Source organism: Lagopus leucura, unplaced genomic scaffold, assembly GCF_019238085.1.
Source record: "Lagopus leucura isolate 7727_CA_CO unplaced genomic scaffold, USGS_WTPT01 109-4_obj-0_obj, whole genome shotgun sequence".
NCBI classification, from domain to species: domain Eukaryota; kingdom Metazoa; phylum Chordata; class Aves; order Galliformes; family Phasianidae; genus Lagopus; species Lagopus leucura.
In genome coordinates this window covers 1-19091 of record NW_024964714.1, presented here as the reverse complement: position 1 = coordinate 19091, position 19091 = coordinate 1, and the positions used below count along the sequence as shown (strand labels likewise).

The window sequence follows — 19091 nt, the reverse complement described above, 5'->3', positions numbered from 1 at the left end:
GAAGGGTTATCTTCTCACTCTGCTGACTGGAGAGGATTCACTTGCAGCAGTTCAACAATTTTAATAGAAAATGTTTTCATGAGTCTTCTGCCAAATATTGAATTTCCACTGATTTATTGAGGGTCCAGAGGAGCCACAGAGATGAGCAGGGGCTGCAGCACCTCCACTACAAAGACAGGCTGAGGGAGCTGGGCTTGTTCAGCATGGAGAAGAGAAGCTGCGGGGTGACCTCAGTGCAGCCTGCAGTAACTAAAGGGAGCCTGCAGACAGGAGGGGAGTCAGCTCTTGGAAAGGGGAGATGGCAGCAGGACAAGGGGAAATGGTTTGGAGCTGAGGGAGGGCAGATGGAGGTTGGATGTCAGGGGAAGTTGTGTGCTGTGAGAGTGGTGAGGTGCTGGAACAGCTGCCCAGAGAGGCTGTGATGCCCCGTCCATCCCTGGAGGTGTTCAAGGCCAGGTTGGATGGGGCCCTGGGCAGCCTGGGCTGCTGTGAAATGGGGAGGTTGGTGGCCCTGCATGGCACAGGGGGGTTGGAGCTTCGTGATCCTTGAGGTCCCTTCCAACCCAGGCCATTCTGTGATTCTGTGATTCTATTATCGTTGCAGTGAAAATATCAAAGTATTTCTACCATCCTCAACAACATCAAAAATGTCTGGCGGCAGTGGGGTGGCTTTTCTGGTGGGAATACCTGTGTTGTTTCTTCTAGAAACTCTGTTTTAATGTACCACAAAATCCAAAAAATATTAAAGCAAACTTAGTTTGAAAGGGCTGCAGTTTTCATTCCTCACAACTCTACATTTGCTCTCTTCTTAAAAAGACTTAACATCTGTTGCAGTGGCTCAGAAATAGGTATCACTGATTCCTGGCCAAATGAATGCCAACATACAATCCCAACCAGCCCGGGCTGAGGGCTGTGCTCTGATGGATGCCGCCCATCTGGACGTGGAATCATTCATGTTTGAAGATGCCACAGGACACTCACTGCACTCCCTTTAACATCCATACTTCATATAGGAGAGAGAAACACAAAGACAGGCCCTTTTTTCTCTTTGGGTTTAAAGCCTCCTGCTCCATACAGCAAGTAGCATGAATAAAAAGCTCATTGTGACCCCCATCGACCTGCAGGGAAGCCTTCAGTCAGTGAGAGGAACAATCGCTTCGGAACTTCAGCACTGCCATTTTTAAAAGCAGACTGGACAGACATCTGAAAAATACTGATTTAAAAGCTCTTCGTCCAATTGTGTGTAGGTGATTGTAATCACAGAATGGCCGGGTTGGAAGGGACCTCAAGGATCACGGAGCTCCAACCCCCTGCCTCAGGCAGGGCCACCAACCTCCCCATTTCACAGCAGCCCAGGCTGCCCAGGGCCCCATCCAACCTGGCCTTTCCATGAGCTTTCAACATCTGTTTGACCCTGTCCCAGTGGTAGTGCTGGACTTCCCTCTCCCCGAAGCTTTTGAATTATTTCCAGGTAGAAGGCCCCGTTCAGCTCTATCACCTGACTACCACACTACTAATCCACCCCACATGGTTTTTGCCACTGACGACAGGGCAGTCACACAGTGCTGGGATTTCAGAGGGAGAGTCACAAAGCCACTCTAATTCACATTCTTGTTTGGCTTCTCTGGCTGTCAAGAGCAGGTATTGTTAAACTGTAGTATCCATAACTGAGTTAATGAATTATATCCTGTGTTATTTTCCTATGGATGTTATTCCCATACCTACCACTGCCCAAAGGCCATTGGAGTGGCTTTTTTTGCAAGCACTTATAAAACGATGAATAATCTTTACTTAGAAGACTAAAAATACATGTCTGCTATTGCTGTACATGAAATCTGACAGCAGTTAAAGTGTTGGTATCTGAACTTATTTACTTGAGAGTTTCCTTGAACGTTTACCAGATACTCCTCATAGAACTGAATAGTTTTAGATTTATTAATGTGCTCTGTAAATCATGTTACAAATAAAAAGGTTCCCAATTCTAGACCACCAAACTAATGAAGAGCAATGGCGTTTCTTGCCATCGCTCTGCACTGCAGCCAGCACCACCATCAAGCTTTCACTGTGTATTCATGCCAGGACCAGTTCTGAGCAAACCAAACTCAGCAGCCATGGAAGGTGCTCCAGTGGAACAGCATCCCAGCTGCTTCTCATGCTTGCAGCTTTGGCCTTGGCTTGAAGACACCTGCAGGAAAGAGGAACCTGCTTTTCTGCTGCCTCTGGCAACACTTCCTTGCAGGATTTTCAGACGTAGCAGTTTTGTGTCCTGAAGGTCTGGTTGGTGAGTGCAGCCTATCAGTTAGACTGTGACTCATTTGGCAGGACAGCTTCATTTTGCAGTACCAGAGGTAGGCAACTGGGAAGAAGACCATAGGTAAGACTGAGTTGTCATGGCTTATTGCAATGCAGAGCATGTACACAATGTAAAGCTGGGATTAAGGACTGTAACAGCAGAGAACTTGTCTGAATACAGAGAGCAGAGAAGCAGCTCAGCAGTTCGTTCATCCAGGCAAAGAAAGGTAAGTCAGTACTGGGCTCCCTTCATTCCCAGCCTTTATACTGGACCCGGCATGGTGTCAGGGGTTGCTGTGTCCCCACCAAATGCAAAGGGCTCTGCAAAGAGATTGACAGAAACACTTTATTCAGTTCAGTTAACGGAATTATCATCTTGCTTTAATATTTATACATAAACATATTCTTAGAGCTTTTGTCTTAGAAACAAGACCAAATACTGAAATATTTCTTGGCTCCACTGGAGTAGCTGAAAAGGGCTTTACTTTCTACTTCTATTCCAGTTCCTGTGGCAGAGGAGGACATGAGATCTTAAAAACCCCAATGGTTTGGAGTGTATTCACCACCGTAACGCCTGGGTGGGTGAAGATGTCAGTCAGCACCAGGCAGGAAGAGCCAACCTTCCTCCTTACTGTGGGTGGGCTGTCTAGTACTGCTTGAGAGCAACCTCTCACATTCTTCAAGGATTCTTCAACATCCAGCCTGAAGGGCAATGTCACAAAGCCCAGGACACTTTTAACTCCTTCTTCTTCTCTTTGCCAGTTTAGCTGCAGGGCACGTGTCCCTGTTCAGGCTGTGACAGCAGGCAGGTTCTCTTCACAGCAGGTTTGTGAGAACCACGGCTTTGGAAAGGGACACTGTGCAAATGAGGAAGGGAATTACAGCTGAAAGAAGTGACCATGCCACTCTTTCTTTACAGTAAAACCCCTCTGTGTCATGGTTGTTCCTTCATTCTTACCCTATTCCGGTATTCAAAGAGAGCATATAAACAGGAGGGGAACGGCTGTTTGTGAGGGTGGGTGGTGATGGGACAAGGGGAATGGTTTTAAAGTGAGACAGGGGAGGTTTGGGTTGGATATGAGGAGGAAGTTTTTGAGCCAGAGGGTGGTGAGGCACTGGCACAGGTTGCCCAAGGAGGCTGTGGATGCCCCATCCCTGCAGGCATCCAAGGCCAGGCTGGATGTGGCTCTGGGCAGCCTGGGCTGCTGGTTGGCGACCTGCACACAGCAGGGGTTGGGACTGGAGGAGCGCTGTGGGCCTTTGCAACCCAGGCCATGCTGGGATTCTGTGATTCTGTTTGGTTCTCTTCCCCCACTCAGTGTGGAGCAGAAGAGCACAGGTTATGACAGAATCAAAGAATCATAGAATCATTAAGGTTGGAAATGACCTCTAAGATCATCTAGCCCAGCTGTCAGCCATCACCACCATGCCCACTGAGCCACGTCCCTAAGATGCTGCCTCTCATTTAATGCCTGCTTCAGGTACCAATAATCTAACTGTGTAATTCATTGCTGCTGTGAGTGGCAGAAATTGTAAAACCTCCTGTAATGCTTAGGCAACGACGAGATAAAATGCTCTCATAGGTGCACTTGTATAAACATCACAGTCCCATTGCATTGCTGGAATTGCTCTGCGTTTCCTGAATAAAAATTAAGATCAAATTATTGATTGTATGTTTTCAAATGCCCCTCAAAGCATTCTGCTTCATTACACATAAACTCAGTTGAGAACGGTCGTTCATCTGAGCCCAGTGCATAAAGGAATTAAAGATGTGGAATGCCAGAAAAAGGCACAGATCTTTTACCTCCTTTGGTACTGCATCCAAAAGAACAAATTGGTATTTGTACAGGAACAGCACAACGAACAACTGGATTTCCATGATAGCAAACCATCTGCAAGAGAAGGGAGAAGAGCACTGGGTGTCCATCCTGCAGCTCACACGTGTTATCAGACAAGCAGCATGCTGCCTCTTGCACATCTTGCATTCCATGCCTCAGTGTGCATTTATCTTCAGCAGAAAAAAATGCTGTGCAGTGAAGAATGCAAACATGGTGGCCATCCCTTCTGCCTGGGGACACTTCAGAGCAGCCGTAGCTTCCGACAGCCCATTTCACAACAACTCCTTGCCATCAGGGGCTTTTTCCACTGTGTAAACATTGATGTTCTTCTAAGACTTACTGATTTGAAATAACTCCCTAGGACTGAGCAGACAGTCAAATATAGAAGAGGCTCTATGACTAATTGTGCTATATAAAGTCGTGCCATACAGCTGGGAGCCCGGTGACATCAGAGTAGATGTGACAGCAGGAGTTGGTGCTCAGTGCGTCAGTGTTCAAATGCAGGATAAACCCAAGGGCACGATGTGTGTCTGCAGCACGCTCACAAAGCTCTCAGCCAGCCACACTGCAGCAGTAACTGCAGGTGAACTCTGCCCAGCTGTTATTTTTAAATGCTGCTATGTACAAGAACATCCTCCATTCAGCCACCAGCTCTACCTATGCCAGCTCATGGGATTACTCACTGCAGGAGTCAGACATACGTCTTAAAGAGCTGCTTAAAATAGGAATATTACCTTGCTCTTCTACACAGTTTATTTTCCAGTATGTGAGAACTGCTGAATAAAACACCTATTGGGAAGCTCACTGGGGAGAAGAGAGCATGACTGCACACAGTGTCAGCCTGGCTTTGGCCTGGTAGGTGTGAAGAGGAAGCTAATAAGCCCCATGGGAGCCAAGGCAGCTCCTGCAGAACCATTCAGATGTGCACACTGCACTGCCCAGCGCTCTGCAGTGAGAAGATGCCTGCTTGCTTTGACACAGCTTGAGAACCAAATTATCCCTGTGGTTTTACATTGTAGTACCTTGAGATTGGGTGCTTTTGGTGACCTTGAGCTCAGAGGAATGCAGAGCAGAGATACTTGAACGGAAATGAGCTCCGGTCAGGCAGGACTTCCCAGCCCAAACTCCATGCCAGCAGCACTGTACCAAGGCGGCTTCCTTGCAGTCCTTGCTTGGTGCTGCTGCGCCTGAAGTCCTGCCTCTGCATCCCACCACGAGACTGCACAGTGCTGCTGCAGACAGGCTGCCATTCCTCCTGTCTGCAGAGATGCTGAGGCACAAGGATGCTAACAGACGGCTGAGGTCCCCTCTCCTCCTGGCCACATCCCAGTCAGAATCCATGAGCTCTCCTGCAGCAGAATGCCCTTTAGTTCCCATTTGTCCTTCATATTCTTGGGTGCTCGAGCAGCTTTCCCCTAAAAGCTCTGAGTCCTGTTCTATTTAGTGCCAAGGAGGTTTGACAAAGATGCACTTTCTGGAATCTTGTCCCCAGCACACCGCTACATACCTGTTGGTGCTGGCACCCAGGCATTGAGATCCTGCAGCAAACAGAGCCTGAGAATGAAATGGCACCTCTAGTGCTGAAGGGTTTATAATGTCAGCAGAAGATCAGAGACAACAGACACATGTATGTGAGATAAGCACAGCCGCACCCGCAGAGCTCTCCTGGTCAGACAGAAGTCCCACTGCAGGTTTAGGGACATCAAACCTTTTCCCTTAGGTTCAGAAATGGTTTTCTGGGAGCTCTTCCCACAGCACTTTGCTAGGATATTTAACAAGTCATTTTGTAGCTTTCAGTTCGATTGCACTAGCTTTGAATTTCATGATGAGCTTTTGCAATGCGAGGAGTAAAGCTAAATATTTGGTGCACTTATTTACAAATGCCAGCAGTGAATTAAATGAAAACTCATCTTAAACTTGAAATATCATTATTTGATTCAGTTATGCCATGGAAATCTGCAACCTGAGATCCAGACACATCCTTGATTCAATGTCCTTTCTTCCAGGGCCACCACGTTACTCTCTCAGAATTACTACTAAAAGGTGCAGAGGTGTCACCGTGTGGCTGCAAGGACAGCATCTGTCAGAAGTGATTCTCCACCTATTGCCTATACAGTGACACTGTCATTTTCATTTTCACCCCAAACTTACTTTAGAGATACTGTCAGAGCCCAGAGATCAGCCAGATCAAAGACAAAGGCCCATGTTATAAAGAAGCAGGGCAGCACGCTGTGCCCTGTGGGTGCCTGCTGTGGACATGGCTGTTGCCTTTGCTGCCAGTGAGGCTGTGCTACATTCAGCTCAGGAACATTGTACAAGCTGGGGAGGTACAGCAGTGAGTGGGCACTTTCCTCTGCCAAGCCTGAACAGCTTTACTCACATTGCTTACATGTGCAATGCCTTCACAAAGTCTACCTGATGCTCATGCCCAGCCTGATACAGGGTGCAGACTCAAGAACACGCTTCCCTTACAACATCCTCTGGTTTCCTCGCTCCACATAGGACTCTTGAGTTCAACTGACTTCTCTTGAGGATTCTTGTTTATTTGCTGCCTAGAGAAGATTGGGTTTTGAAGGCAGAGAAATGAGCACAGGGATGTTTTAACACAGAAACATGGAGCAGCTGGTTCCTTGGGACTCATTCCAGGAAGAGGGACCACAGAGAAAACAGCAGAAGGAATGCAGGAAGCACTGAGGCTGGCATTGCTGGAGGAAGGAACAGAGGCAGGATCTGCAATTTAAGCCATCATACAGTTGTGTGGGCCGTAATGCAAACGCAAGGGCTTTAAACAGAGAGGAACCATTCAAGACGTTTGAAGATTAGCAAAGATGGCGGAGGACGGATAGAGAGTGTCAGTGCAGAGCAACGTTCTTTGTTTGGAAGTGCCCTGTGGCACCTTAAAGCCCGTGTCTGTAAACCAGCATGTCTGTAAGTGGAACAACTCTCCCTTGACGTAAAGGGGCCTCAGCAGCAGCAGGGTTAGGCTGACTCTCACTGAGCAGCATCCCTTGGGCCACTTATCTCAGGTTCTGCTTTTACACTGCGGCTTCACCTGTTTTGTTCCAGGAAAGAAGCCACTTTCAAATTAATCTAAATAAAGTCCAGATAGTGCTGAACGTCAGAGCACTGACAAAGCGAAACAATGAGAACAGCCTATCTCCAAGTGTAAGAGGAGCCCAGCACGGGAGGGTTGTTCTCTGCAGGGATTGGGAATAAATAAACCCCAGCTGTTTCACTGACCTTCCTGGACACTGATGCTTCCCTCCTCCAAATGCCACAAAGCCGTCCAAGAAAGCATTCTTCTCTAAATTTGCCTCTTTCCAACGATCCTGTGGGAAGAAACTTTTTTTTTTCCAAATCAGACTTATATAAATAAAGCTCAACTTTATTTCTCCAGGCTAAAAATGACCTTGAACAGCTAATCCTCCATCCCAAATTGCACCAATGCCATTTTTTGCCTTCAACCTGGTACTGTAGGAGTCTGCCTCAAAAGCCAGCAGTGACTCAGGGAAACAAGCAAGGGTCCCATGTGAAACACACCGAGACCCTCCAAATACCGGAAGGGTTCTCAAAATCACCCCTACAAAGCATCTTCCTCAACATCCCTATTTCTCTAAACCTGCTGCTTGAGTTACTGAAATGCCAATGAAGATGTGAGCTCCAGGCAGCGCCTTCCCACAAAGCACGTCCCACATGTTAGAATCACAGAATGGCCTGGGTTGGAAGGGACCTCAAGGATCACTGAGCTCCAACCTCCCTGTGCCATGCAGGGCCACCAACCTCCCCATTTCACAGCAGCCCAGGCTGCCCAGGGCCCCATCCAACCTGAACACCTGCAGGGATGGACGGGGCATCACAGCCTCTGTTACACACCGGTTACACATCAACAAACCCAAGGTGTATTTATGTCACACAAGGGGAAGGGAAAGATTACACCACCCCGTTCTCAGGGATGAGCTACTGGGTGACAAAATACACTCTTGGCAATGGCAGCAAAAAGAGCCCCTGCGCCCAGAGGGCTGCTGGTTCCTGCCTGAGCCGCTGCAGGAGGAAAGGAACAGCAGAGCAGCCAGGCTGCAGCTGAGGTGGGCTGACACTGGCAGAAGTGCATTGCTTGACCGTTGGGTGACAAGCAGAGCAGCCCCCAGAAGCTCAGCACAACTCCAGTGAAGCCTTCCAGTAACACCTGCTAAGCTTTTTGCAGCTATCGCTTCTGCTGGAGCCCTTCGAGAAGACAGAATCCTATGTCTGTTTATTTGGGATTTTTATACAGCTTCAGCTCTTCAGAGCTTTCTGAACAGGAAATCTGTTCACACCAAAATCCATTAAAAGCAGGACAAAGATCTCAGCGGTGATGAAACAAAGCAACGTCCAAGGGCAGCTGCCCCATTCCTATGGGGAAAGGAACGAACTTCTAAACAAGCGACCTTGTTTTCAGCAATAAAGTGTTATTAGAGAGATAAGTTGCTGCATCAGAGTTTCTGTGCAGGGTTTCAGAGAGGCAGGAACTGCTGAGAGGGATTTTGAATGGGTGAAGAGCTGGCCACAGGGGGAATTTTGTTTCAATTACTCCTTGATGTATTTCTAAAAAAAGACAAATGTTCTACAGCGGATGGTGCTAAAAAGAGCAGCTCCAAGCCTGCCCACATGGCCACCTGGGGTGGAATAATCAGCAAGAAACTCGAGATGAGCTGCTAAATTAATATACCGACCAGAAATCATCTGACTGGAAGGGCCGAAGAACCACAAAGAAACACAAAGATAAGCTGTACAAGAGCCAGGGAGCGGGGCTATTGGATGTTGTTTCAACAGTGAAGTCAGTGGTGTTCATCCACAGTGGGCTTTGAGTCAGGAGCAGAGTGACATGAGGTAGTGTGGTATTATCTGAGACATAAACCTGAGCCTCAAAGCCCTGGCTGTGCCTGCAGGGCCCTCTGCCCATACACAGAATCACAGAATGGCCAGGGTTGGAAGGGACCTCAAGGATCACGAAGCTCCAACCTCCCTGCCACAGGCAGGGCCACCAACCTCCACATTTCATAGCAGCCCTGCTGCCATCTCCCCTTTCCAAGAGCTGACTCCCCTCCTGTCTGCAGGCTCCCTTTAGGTACTGCAGGCTGCACTGAGGTCACCCCGCAGCTTCTCTTCTCCATGCTGAACAAGCCCAGCTCCCTCAGCCTGTCTTTGTAGTGGAGGTGCTGCAGCCCCCTGATCATCTCTGTGGCTCCTCTGGACCCTCTCCAACAGCTCCCTGTCTTTCTTCTACTGGGGCCCCCAGCCCTGGACGCAGTGCTGCAGATGGGGCCTCACGAGAGCAGAGCAGAGAGGGACGATCACCTCCCTGTCCCTGCTGGTCACCCCTCTGCTGATGGAGCCCAGGACACCATTTGCCTTCTGAGCCACAAAGGCACACTGCTGGCTCACGTTCATCTTTACATCTATCAGGACCCCCAGGTCCTTCTCTGCAGGGCTGCTCTCAAGCACCGCTCCTTCCAGTCTGTGTGGATGCCTGCGATTCCTCCGGCCCAAGTGCCAAACTGCACTTTGCCGTGTTGAACCTCATCAGGTTCACACATCTCTGCACATGAGAACACTGCTCAGAGGAGGGAAAGCACCCAACCTGAAGCCAGCGTGGTCAGATGCTTTTGTGGTATAACAGGTGAACAAGAGATCAGACTGCAAAATCCCCATATTATGAGGGACATCTTACAGGTTTGAACATTTCTGGGTCAGGAAAATATTTTGGATTCCTGTGCAGCCAATATGGAGACAACATCAGCATGTCACCTGCAGGGATGGTGAAACTCTGAAAGGGAGAAAAGAAAACAAAGAGAAAATCAGCTAACAAAGCAGTCCTTGCTTACATTCTCCTCCATCAGCAGAAGGTCCTGGCAGAAGGTTTGGGAAGGTGGCAAAGCCACAGTGGGCATTTCATGTCTGATGCTTTGTGCTGTGCCCCTCTCCCATCAGGGAGGCCCAAATGGGGAGAATGTGGAAAGACACCTTTTGTCCTAACCCAGATTGTCAGCAGTGCAAGTAACAGAAACCTCATTTCTGTCTTTCCCACATCTTGATGTAACTGTGTCATTTTAGTCCTTCTGCATCTTTCCTTAGACGCTTCCTTCGGAACAAAAAGGAATTCACAGAAAGCCTTGCAGGACAGCAGACTCTATGGGGCTTCATTGGGCCACAGAGTGGCAGTGAGTGCCATTTCCTTGAGGGGGGTGTTTTTCCCTCAGACACTCATTTGTCACAGCCCTGAATGCAGGCACTTTCTTATCTGCGTGACAATGAAGGGGACAAACAGAAGAGGGGCTGCAGCCCTTACAACGTTGTGGTCCCTCCTCATACATTTGTTGGGTATGGTTCCCATTCCCTACATCCATCAGAGGGGCCTTTCTGGAAGAATCATAAAGCATCCTCTGAAGAAAACAAAACAACAAAAACAAACCAGAACCAAACCAAACCCACCCAGCACCCAAAGCCAACCAACACCCTGCTGCTCACCTGAATTCTGATTGGTTTTATTACTTTCTTGGTGATTGCACCTGGAGACCTCAGCCGTATGGCTTCTAAAGTGCACCACCTAACATAAGGGAGGTTCTTCAGGTCCTCTTCAGAGACTTCTATGTCATCCTTACCTGTTGGGGTGTGAGAAAGAAGACTTCACGTTAAAACGCCATTTCACACTTGTTTTGAAACCTGCTGATGTGTGGCTTTGGACCTTCTGACAGAATACCTCGAGCCTTCAGGACATTGTTTTCATCCAGAACCTTCCTTTCTATTTCCAAGTGAATAAAGAGAGCAAGATCTGAACAATTTGAGTCCAACACTGGTAAGAAGAGCCTTCGAAAGTAATTTAGTAACTCTAAGGTAGCTGTAGTTATGGCATTGATCAGAAGAGGAACGGGCTGGAATGGGCTGCCCAGCACTGCGGTGGGGCGCTGACCCTGGAGCTGCTCCTGAGCCATGTGGGACTGAGAGATGTGGCTTGGTGGGGAATGCTGTGGTGGGTGGGTGGTTGGGCTGGATGACCTTGGAGGTCTTTTCCAACCTTGGTGACTCTGTGGTGATTCTAAGGGGCCAAACTGAACTGAAAGGTCTCATCTGACCCTACCACAGAAGCATGGAAAAAACAAACTAGGCCTAAATAATTGGTGCAGAATGAAGAGGCGAGTACATATGGCTCTTCTGCCTTCTCTTACTAACATCAAGAGTGCTTTTGCTTAAAAATAAGTCGTGAGCACAGGCTGAACAGGCAGAGCTGGACCTCGTGGTGTTGGTAGTGTCCTTATCAGCAACCACTATTCCCAGCCATTGCCCACTGTGCTGCGTGCTGGGCCAACGTGGAGCCACCATGCTGAGTTTCAAAGGCCATGATCTGAATCATTACCTGCACTGCCAAAAACAGAAGCCAGGTCTTCCATGACTTTCTTGTAAACCGTAGGATAAGAGAGTATGAAAACAAGGGTCCAGAATGCAATCTAAACAGAGATGAGAGTATTTTAGCTCCGGAATACAGAACAGAATCACAACATCTTTGTAGCTATGAGAGGAAAGAGAAAACATCTACAATTTTCTGAGGTGCCTCCCGTGGCTGGGGCACAGGGGGAGCTGTGCTTCCCATACAGATCTACAGCCAAGGGCTCAGACCCTGGCAGATTAGGTCTGTCCATCTGCTGTGTACAGATCTCCACTGAGCATTATGTGTGCGGCTTTGAGCTTAGAAACACAGAATCCTCTCATTAATTTCAAGTATCGAGGTGTTAAAACCAATTACTAAATCAGCAGAGTTGTTTCGGATAAAAGAGTTTCTTCTCAACCATCCCCTTGGAAGGTGAAAGGCCTTTTTTCCTCATTCCACTCACCAGAGCCTTGTGACTATTCTGAGAAACAGCGAAATATCTGCAGGTCTATTTAGAGCTGAATATTACAGAAGGAAGTCATGATAGCATTATGGAAGGAATGCCAGTTATCCTGATAACGGGCAGCAGGCCGTGCCTCTCCCTTATTCCGACATGTGGATCTGCAGAAATCCCACTGAAATGGACCACATCCCTTCAGGGCAGGCTGCAGCCAACCCACAAAAGCTGCAGGTACCCCTTTGGGAGTACAGACAAAAGTATCTCACTGCATCTTCTAAATCACAGCTGTACCACAACTGAAAGAGCCTCACAGTCACAGCAAATAAAGGACGGCTCTCCCACTACAGAATTCTCATCCGAGCACTTCCAGTAAGTGGCTTTGGTCAGAATCAGCCGTGTTAGATGCACTGATCTCATTAGCACAGCCTCCATCATTATCTGTCACATCCATTCCCAGCACAGACAGAACTGAAGAGGCAGAAACATCAAACTACTGCTTTTCTTCTCCTGACACAGCACTGGCATTCATAGAATCATAGAATCCCAGCATGGCCTGGGTTGCAAAGGCCCACAGTGCTCCTCCAGTCCCAACCCCTGCTGTGTGCAGGTCGCCAACCAGCAGCCCAGGCTGCCCAGAGCCACATCCAGCCTGGCCTTGAATTCGTGGCTGCACTCCTGCAGCACAACCACCTCAATCACTCTGGTTTTACACAGGGGCCAAGTTACCCTACTTCATGCTTTCGATGCACTTTACACAGAATATTTAAAATACAGTGTTTGTTATAATACAGTGTTCCAAAATGAAGTTAAATGCTTTTCATAGCTTAAGATTCTGACCTTAGCAGCTTAATAGCTCCTGTAGGTTACAATGCAGGACATTATGATCTAGGAAAAATACAGGACGAACTTTTCCTGTCACTGCCTCTGTGACATTGCAACCTGGGTGTATTTGTGGTGATGTAGGTGGGTGTGATAATCCCTTCCTGGAATACACACAGCACAGTGACCTGGAGTTAAGCACTGTGCTCCCCAGTGCAGGCTTCCAAGCAGGAAAGGCCTTGCTCCCACCCAGCTACTCACAGGGACAGCATTTGCTTGGGAGGCCCAGAGCATCAGGAGACCGTAGTTGGGAGCCAGATGTTTTCCTTGCAGGTTATCCAGGAGGTGCTGAAGTAGTGTCTGTCATAAATAAACAATGCAAAGTATTCCTCTAAATACATTAAAACGTAGCTTAGGGGATGACTTAGTGGAATTCAAGGAGGTAACATCAAAGCAATAGCATTAGTTACGATGTTAGCAGCCCCAAAGCATGGCAATGACAGCTGCTAAGAGGAAGTGAGCCTCTCTTGTAGGCAGAGGGCCCAGGGAAACCCAAGCCATGAGAGCCACAGTGAGTACGTGCACCACCTCCACTCCCTCAGTGCTTTCAGGGGGTCTTATTCTCCCACATTCCATCATTGTTTGTGTGTGGGGCAAAGAAAAAATTCTTCCTACATCATTCTCACCCCACTTCTGCCCTCTGAAGAACCCAAGACCCGGACTGAACCATCAGGATGAGGAGCAATGACGTTCTTGCTGCTCCTGCCATGGCCCATCAGTGGGGGTCTGAGTGCCAGCAGTCCCAGCTCTGGGTGCTCCTTACTGACCCGACCAGTGGCCTTCATGGTGTAACATTCCCTGCAGCTGCAGCAGCCTCAGAATGTTTGAGCATCAGCTTTTGCTTAGAGCAAAAGTTCCTGCCCACCCAAGACCCTGAGTCTGTGCCCCCTGCTCCCTGCACGTCCCATTCCTGCCGTCCTCTCTCCTCCCCTCTTGGTCTCTTTCCATTATTCTCATGTATTTTATGAAACCGTGGTGTGCAAAGCTTTTGAAGTTGCCCCAAAATATGGTTTGTTTAATGATCTCTTTTATAACCATGTGGTAGATGGAAACTCCCAGGCCAGCCTGCACTCAAGCCTGTCATCCACACCAGCAGCATTCCTGCCATGGCACAGGAGAATAACCAGCAGGACGACTTATCACCATTCTGACACAAGCAATATTTAGGGTACTTGTCTTCCAATCCACTTATCTGCCTTTTTCCTGCTCATCTGGCTGCTGGAGGATCTAATCACTCTACACCAAGGCTTAAAAATAGTACATGGAAGGTTTTGAAATTGCACAGCCCAGTGCCCCCGAGAGGCAATGAATCATAGAATCATAGAATTACAGAATCACAGAATCACAGAACAGCCTGGGTTGCAAAGGCCCACAGCGCTCCTCCAGTCCCAACCCCTGCTGTGTGCAGGTCAACAACCAGCAGCCCAGGCTGCCCAGAGCCACATCCAGCCTGGCCTTGAATGCCTGCAGGGATGGGGCATCCACAGCCTCCTTGGGCAACCTGTGCCACTGCCTCACCACCCTCTGGGGGAAAAACTTCCTCCTAACATCTAACCTAACCTAATGTAACCAAACCTCTTTCAATGAAGAGGCCCTTCCCTCTCCTTCAGCTGCTCACTGTAACTGCAGCACTGAACCCAGGACAGATGGGTCACAGCACCAACCCTTTGGCTTCAAACTCCCCACAGGATCTGAAAGTCTTGGAACTGTAGGAGACAAACAACACGGAGCAGCAGTGCTCACAAAGTAAGGCTTAACGGAAGAAACAGCACTACTGGACAATTAATGTGTATCTATAAAAGCTGACCCATCTGGTGTATTTCTTCCAGTACTTAAATAGTGCCCTTCATTCCTTCAGTCAGAATATACAACAAAGTCCTCTTATTTCGGAGCCTCGGATGTTTACCTTGGATGTGGTCTCTGAAGGGTTGGTCCTTTCAGCATCTGACACTACTTTCTCAAATAATTTTAGAAGCCATTTTTTGGATTTAGACCAGTTCCTGTAAAGAAAAGCAACAAGCAAGGAGCACTTAACCGAGGCAGCACAAACCAACATTTCCTTTTGCATGAGAAGGACTCCTTGGTCTCCTTCCAAAAACACCATAGCAGCAGCCAGCTGATGAACATCACTGTGCCGGGCAGCAGTGCTGGCTGATGGAGGAGCAGCACTGAACCCTTTCTGTTGGCCAGGGCTCACCCTGCAGCCAGGTTGAGAGTCCTGAACTTCCAGTCGCTCCACCTGAGGTTTTCTTTTTGGTTTTGGATCCCTTCAGTCAATCTCTGAGTAAATAAAAGCCTCATTTTCAGAGCATCCCCAGTTCTCTCTGAAGGCGACTCTGAGGTACTCAAGGTGTTGCTGTGGCCCTGAGAGCTCTGCAAGCTCTTTCCTTGGGTTCTGGTTGCCTCTACCCAAGGTCAGCTCTGCAGCAGTGTAACCCAGGGTCAGACCAGCAGCAAGAAGCCAAGGTGTGAGAAAGCACAGAGAGGGGTCCCAGAGGAGAGACAGGAGGTACAAGCTTTCAAATAATAAAAGAGCTCAGAAAAGTGGTCCTTGAATTTGAGCTGGGCTCCCCTTGTACCAGCTGTTGAGCTCTGTGATGAGAAGTTACACTTTTTGTCCTCGTGATTACAAGACCTTGCACAACTGATTTTAACCAGTTCTCAATACATGATGTGGATGGGCTGTTGGAGAGAATCTGCACAACAAAAGGCAACAGAGAATCTGCGTAGACCAAATGGGGGCCCTTTGCAAGTCATTGGTACAGAAGCCTTGCTCGGGGCTGCCACAATGGATCAAGTACAGCTGAATGTTGTGGCCTTAGACCAATCCAATGACAGCCCTTGGTGCCTTTCTTAAGGTCCCTGATGCAGCTTAAGACCCAACGTTCATTTACCAGCATAAAGCAGGGGCAAGGTGAACCTTCCATGCAGTTCACTGATAAACTGAGACAGCCTGGACAAACAGGTGGCCAGTGATAAGGCACAGGAAATACTGCTAGGAAAGATGGCTGTAGAAAATGCTAATGAGGATCACAGAATCTCAACGTGGCCTGGGATGCAAAGGCCCACAGCACTCCTCCAGTCCCAACCCCCTGCTGTGTGCAGGTCGCCAACCAGCAGCCCAGGCTGCCCAGAGCCACATCCAGCCTGGCCTTGAATAATTCCAGCCTGATTGGCACTGGTTACATATACTCTTGCTCTTCAACCTGGTGTAAAGCTGACCATCTCAGGCTTCATTGATGGCAAGAATTTCAGTGCTGGAGGTCAAGTTGGGTTAAGATTTGAGCTAGATGCTTAATGCATTTTTAAGTAAAACAACTGACAGTGGTCTGGAAGATGAAGTGTACCAGGTGTGTTTTGGCTTTAGAGTCACACTGAAGTCACAGAACCACAGAATCACAGAATGGCCTGGGTAGGAAAGGATCACAATGCTCATCTAGTTCCAACCTCCTGCTATGTGCAGGGTCGCCAACCAGCAGACCAGGCTCAAGAAGTGTGAGCTTCCAAAGTATGCTTTTAATCCAATAATGAAGTGCGGGGAGTACAAGCACCTCTAAAAGAAAATGCTCTGATGTTTGTGCCACGTTTCAGTTGATTATCATATTTTAAATGGGTTCTTAAAAGGAGAACAATAATCCACCTCTTCCCCTTATTGCACTGTATCCCACATGTCCTGTATTTCACTCTTTTATAAAAGGTGATCTGTGCTGTTGTGCAACATTTTGATTTACATCAGAATGAAAGAAATCAGTCACAGCTGGAACAAACAAACAATGGAGGGGAAGAGGTTTGCACGGGTGCCAGCCTGCAATGAGTTCCAGCCAGAGCCATAAGGCCCAGCTTCCCTGTACCATCAGCATCTACTGCTGCTTCTTGGAAGCACAGCAACCTCCTGGGTATCCTCCCAACTGAAGCCTACAGAGGCAACCGGACTGCAGATAACGCAGCCAACCTCTTGGCATCAAGCAATGCAACTACCTCAGAAAATGGTTGATTTGTGAGGCAAAAGCTACGTGTTGAAAACTCACAGGGTTGGTCTGATGGGTGGTTGTGAGCACCTACAATAAATGTCTTCATTCTGAACCAGCACTGGAGTCCATGCCTAGCCTGCCACAGGACAGCACATCCCCCTCGAGGAGAAGATCCCTAAGTGTTACTATCACAGCCATCAAGGTGCCTGCATGCAGCACACCACGTGCACAGACTCTACCGTTACCTCAGGAAGCACTCTGGCATCTGAGAAGCATATTCAAAGTCCTCATCATACTTCCAAAAATGTTCTTCAAACTCCCTGAGTTGGCTCTGGCTGGTCGGGCAGACGCCTTTCCCAAACAAAGTGTTCACCACTGCTGGATACATGACGTGCCTGCAAGGACAAGATGGCCCTGAGAGAGTGGCAGGGAAGGAGGAGCACGTGGAGCTCAGGACACGGCGCTGAGCTGCAGCTGAGCCTCGTGCAGCACACAGCACAGTGCTGGCACAACATCTGCACCTCACCAGACCCTTCTCACAGATCTCCGCAGAGGTGGGAGATGCACAGACCTCGGGCTCTGCCCCGAGTATAGCCAGGTTTCATCAGTGGGCATTCGGTTCCCTGAGTGGTGGCACTGAGGTCCCCTTGCTCCCATTACCAGCCACCTTCTTCCAGGTTGGCCATGCCAGCCTCCTGGCACAGCCCCTTCTGCAACCAGACCCCACAGCAATCCCTCCTCTGGCCGCAGCTCTGCTGGACTGCACCATGCTTGTTTGCCTTCCTTCCATCTTGCCCCTGCCCTTTGTGCTCCTCCATCATCCTGCAGATTCCTTGCTCCCTTCCCAAACCGCTTTACCTGGACTGCTGTGCTCCAGAAAATCCTTACCAGGAAGTCTTTGCTTGGTTCCAGCTACTTCTAACCCTGTGTTTCAGGCAATGCCTCTCACTTTCATGCCTTTCTACGGATCACAAGGGAGATGGAGCCACCTGCTGGCTCTATGGATGCAACGTTGAGCCAGCAAGATAAAACTCAGCCAGGACATTGCATTCTAATTCTTCTACCCCACCTCATCCAGCAGAGTCAGAAAAACAGGTCACACTCAATACAAAGTTACCATGGGTGCCTCTTACAGATCCTATAGTTTATAATCCACGAGCACTTCTTTACACTTCAGGCCAATCAGACCTGGGTTTGATCAGCCGTGGCCACAGCACGTTCTGTTCCCCAGGGCTGCACCAGGGATGGGAGAGCATGCAGAGCTCTGTGCACCCACAGCACTGCTGACTGCAGTGACCCAAGGGCTGTGCTGCTGCCACGAAGGGCTGAGAGCCCGAGCTCCACGTGCTTCCTGGTGCCACCTGTGCTCCACGCACTGCAGACACGAGGGAAGGTCCTCACCTCACCAGCTCCATGAGGTCGCCCGTGCCAGCAGTGCCCAGGTGCGCCATGTGCTCATGCAGCTCCTTACACAGCGTGCCTGTGAACAGGTGCACGTTGGAGGGACCCATTTTCCCCTTCATCATGCTGTACAGCCTGCCATGATTCTGATAGAAGGCTTCTGCGGGAACAGAGACTACAGACAAAAAGGAACAGAAGCGTGATGGAGGTAAAGCAGTCAGCAAATGGCAGAGTGAAAGTGCTCACATGTAATCTGTGACTGCCTCAAGTGCCTGAACCCTCATTTGTCTGCAGTGAGATTCCATGCAGCCTCCCTCCCGGCCCTGCCAGGATTTCAGTGAGCCCCTCTGCCTCTGTCCATCCACACAGCACCTTCCTGCCTGCTCTTCAGTGCCCACATGGCCAGCCGTGTCTCCTCCCATACCTCCCACAGCTGGACAGATACACCCTAACAAGCCAATGGAATCAAAAAAGAAAAATAAATGAAACCAAGAAAGAAAGGATTTGGGTCTTCATGTTACAGCATGTCCTCTTGGCCGTGCAAGGAGAGGCTCAGTGTGGCGACTCCAGGGGTCTCAGCTGTACAACCAGACGTGTCTGGCAGGGATAGGAAGGCTGAAGGATCCACGTAAAGGTCTCTGCCCTGGAACTGACATTTTGTCATCCCCATGCAGCCCCAGCCCTGTCCTGCACCAACACTCCACTGTGTGGAACGGCACGGGAGCAACAGCATGTTGATCTGGATAGACTGGATCGATGGGCCAAGGTTAACTGCATGAGTTTCAATAGGGCCAAGTGTCGGGTCCTGCACTTTGGTCACAACTCCAGGCAACCCTACAGGCTTG

The 19091-nt window shown here is 49.0% G+C and overlaps 1 protein-coding gene across 4 annotated transcripts; it reads right to left on the bottom strand.

Annotated features, from left to right (window-relative positions):
- Nucleotides 1–1911: 1911 nt before the first annotated feature.
- Nucleotides 1912–18465, bottom strand: LOC122191824 (24-hydroxycholesterol 7-alpha-hydroxylase). 4 transcript variants are annotated; one of them, XM_042892221.1, is made up of 10 exons: nt 18247–18463; nt 17091–17240; nt 14781–14874; nt 13076–13174; nt 11524–11614; nt 10638–10771; nt 9841–9936; nt 7371–7472; nt 4097–4184; nt 1912–2613 (listed from the first exon to the last, which is right to left on the bottom strand). In XM_042892221.1, exons 1-10 carry the CDS (start codon nt 18369–18371, stop codon nt 2555–2557), a joined length of 1038 nt encoding a protein of 345 aa, XP_042748155.1. In that variant the 5' UTR covers nt 18372–18463; the 3' UTR covers nt 1912–2554. The 4 variants fall into 4 exon arrangements, with proteins under 4 accessions (XP_042748155.1, XP_042748159.1, XP_042748158.1 ...); XM_042892224.1 differs by lacking the exon at nt 1912–2613 and adding an exon at nt 2620–3149 and having other exon boundaries at nt 18247–18465; XM_042892223.1 differs by lacking the exon at nt 1912–2613 and adding an exon at nt 2620–3149 and having other exon boundaries at nt 7371–7459.
- Between the last annotated feature and the right edge of the window lie 626 nt (nt 18466–19091).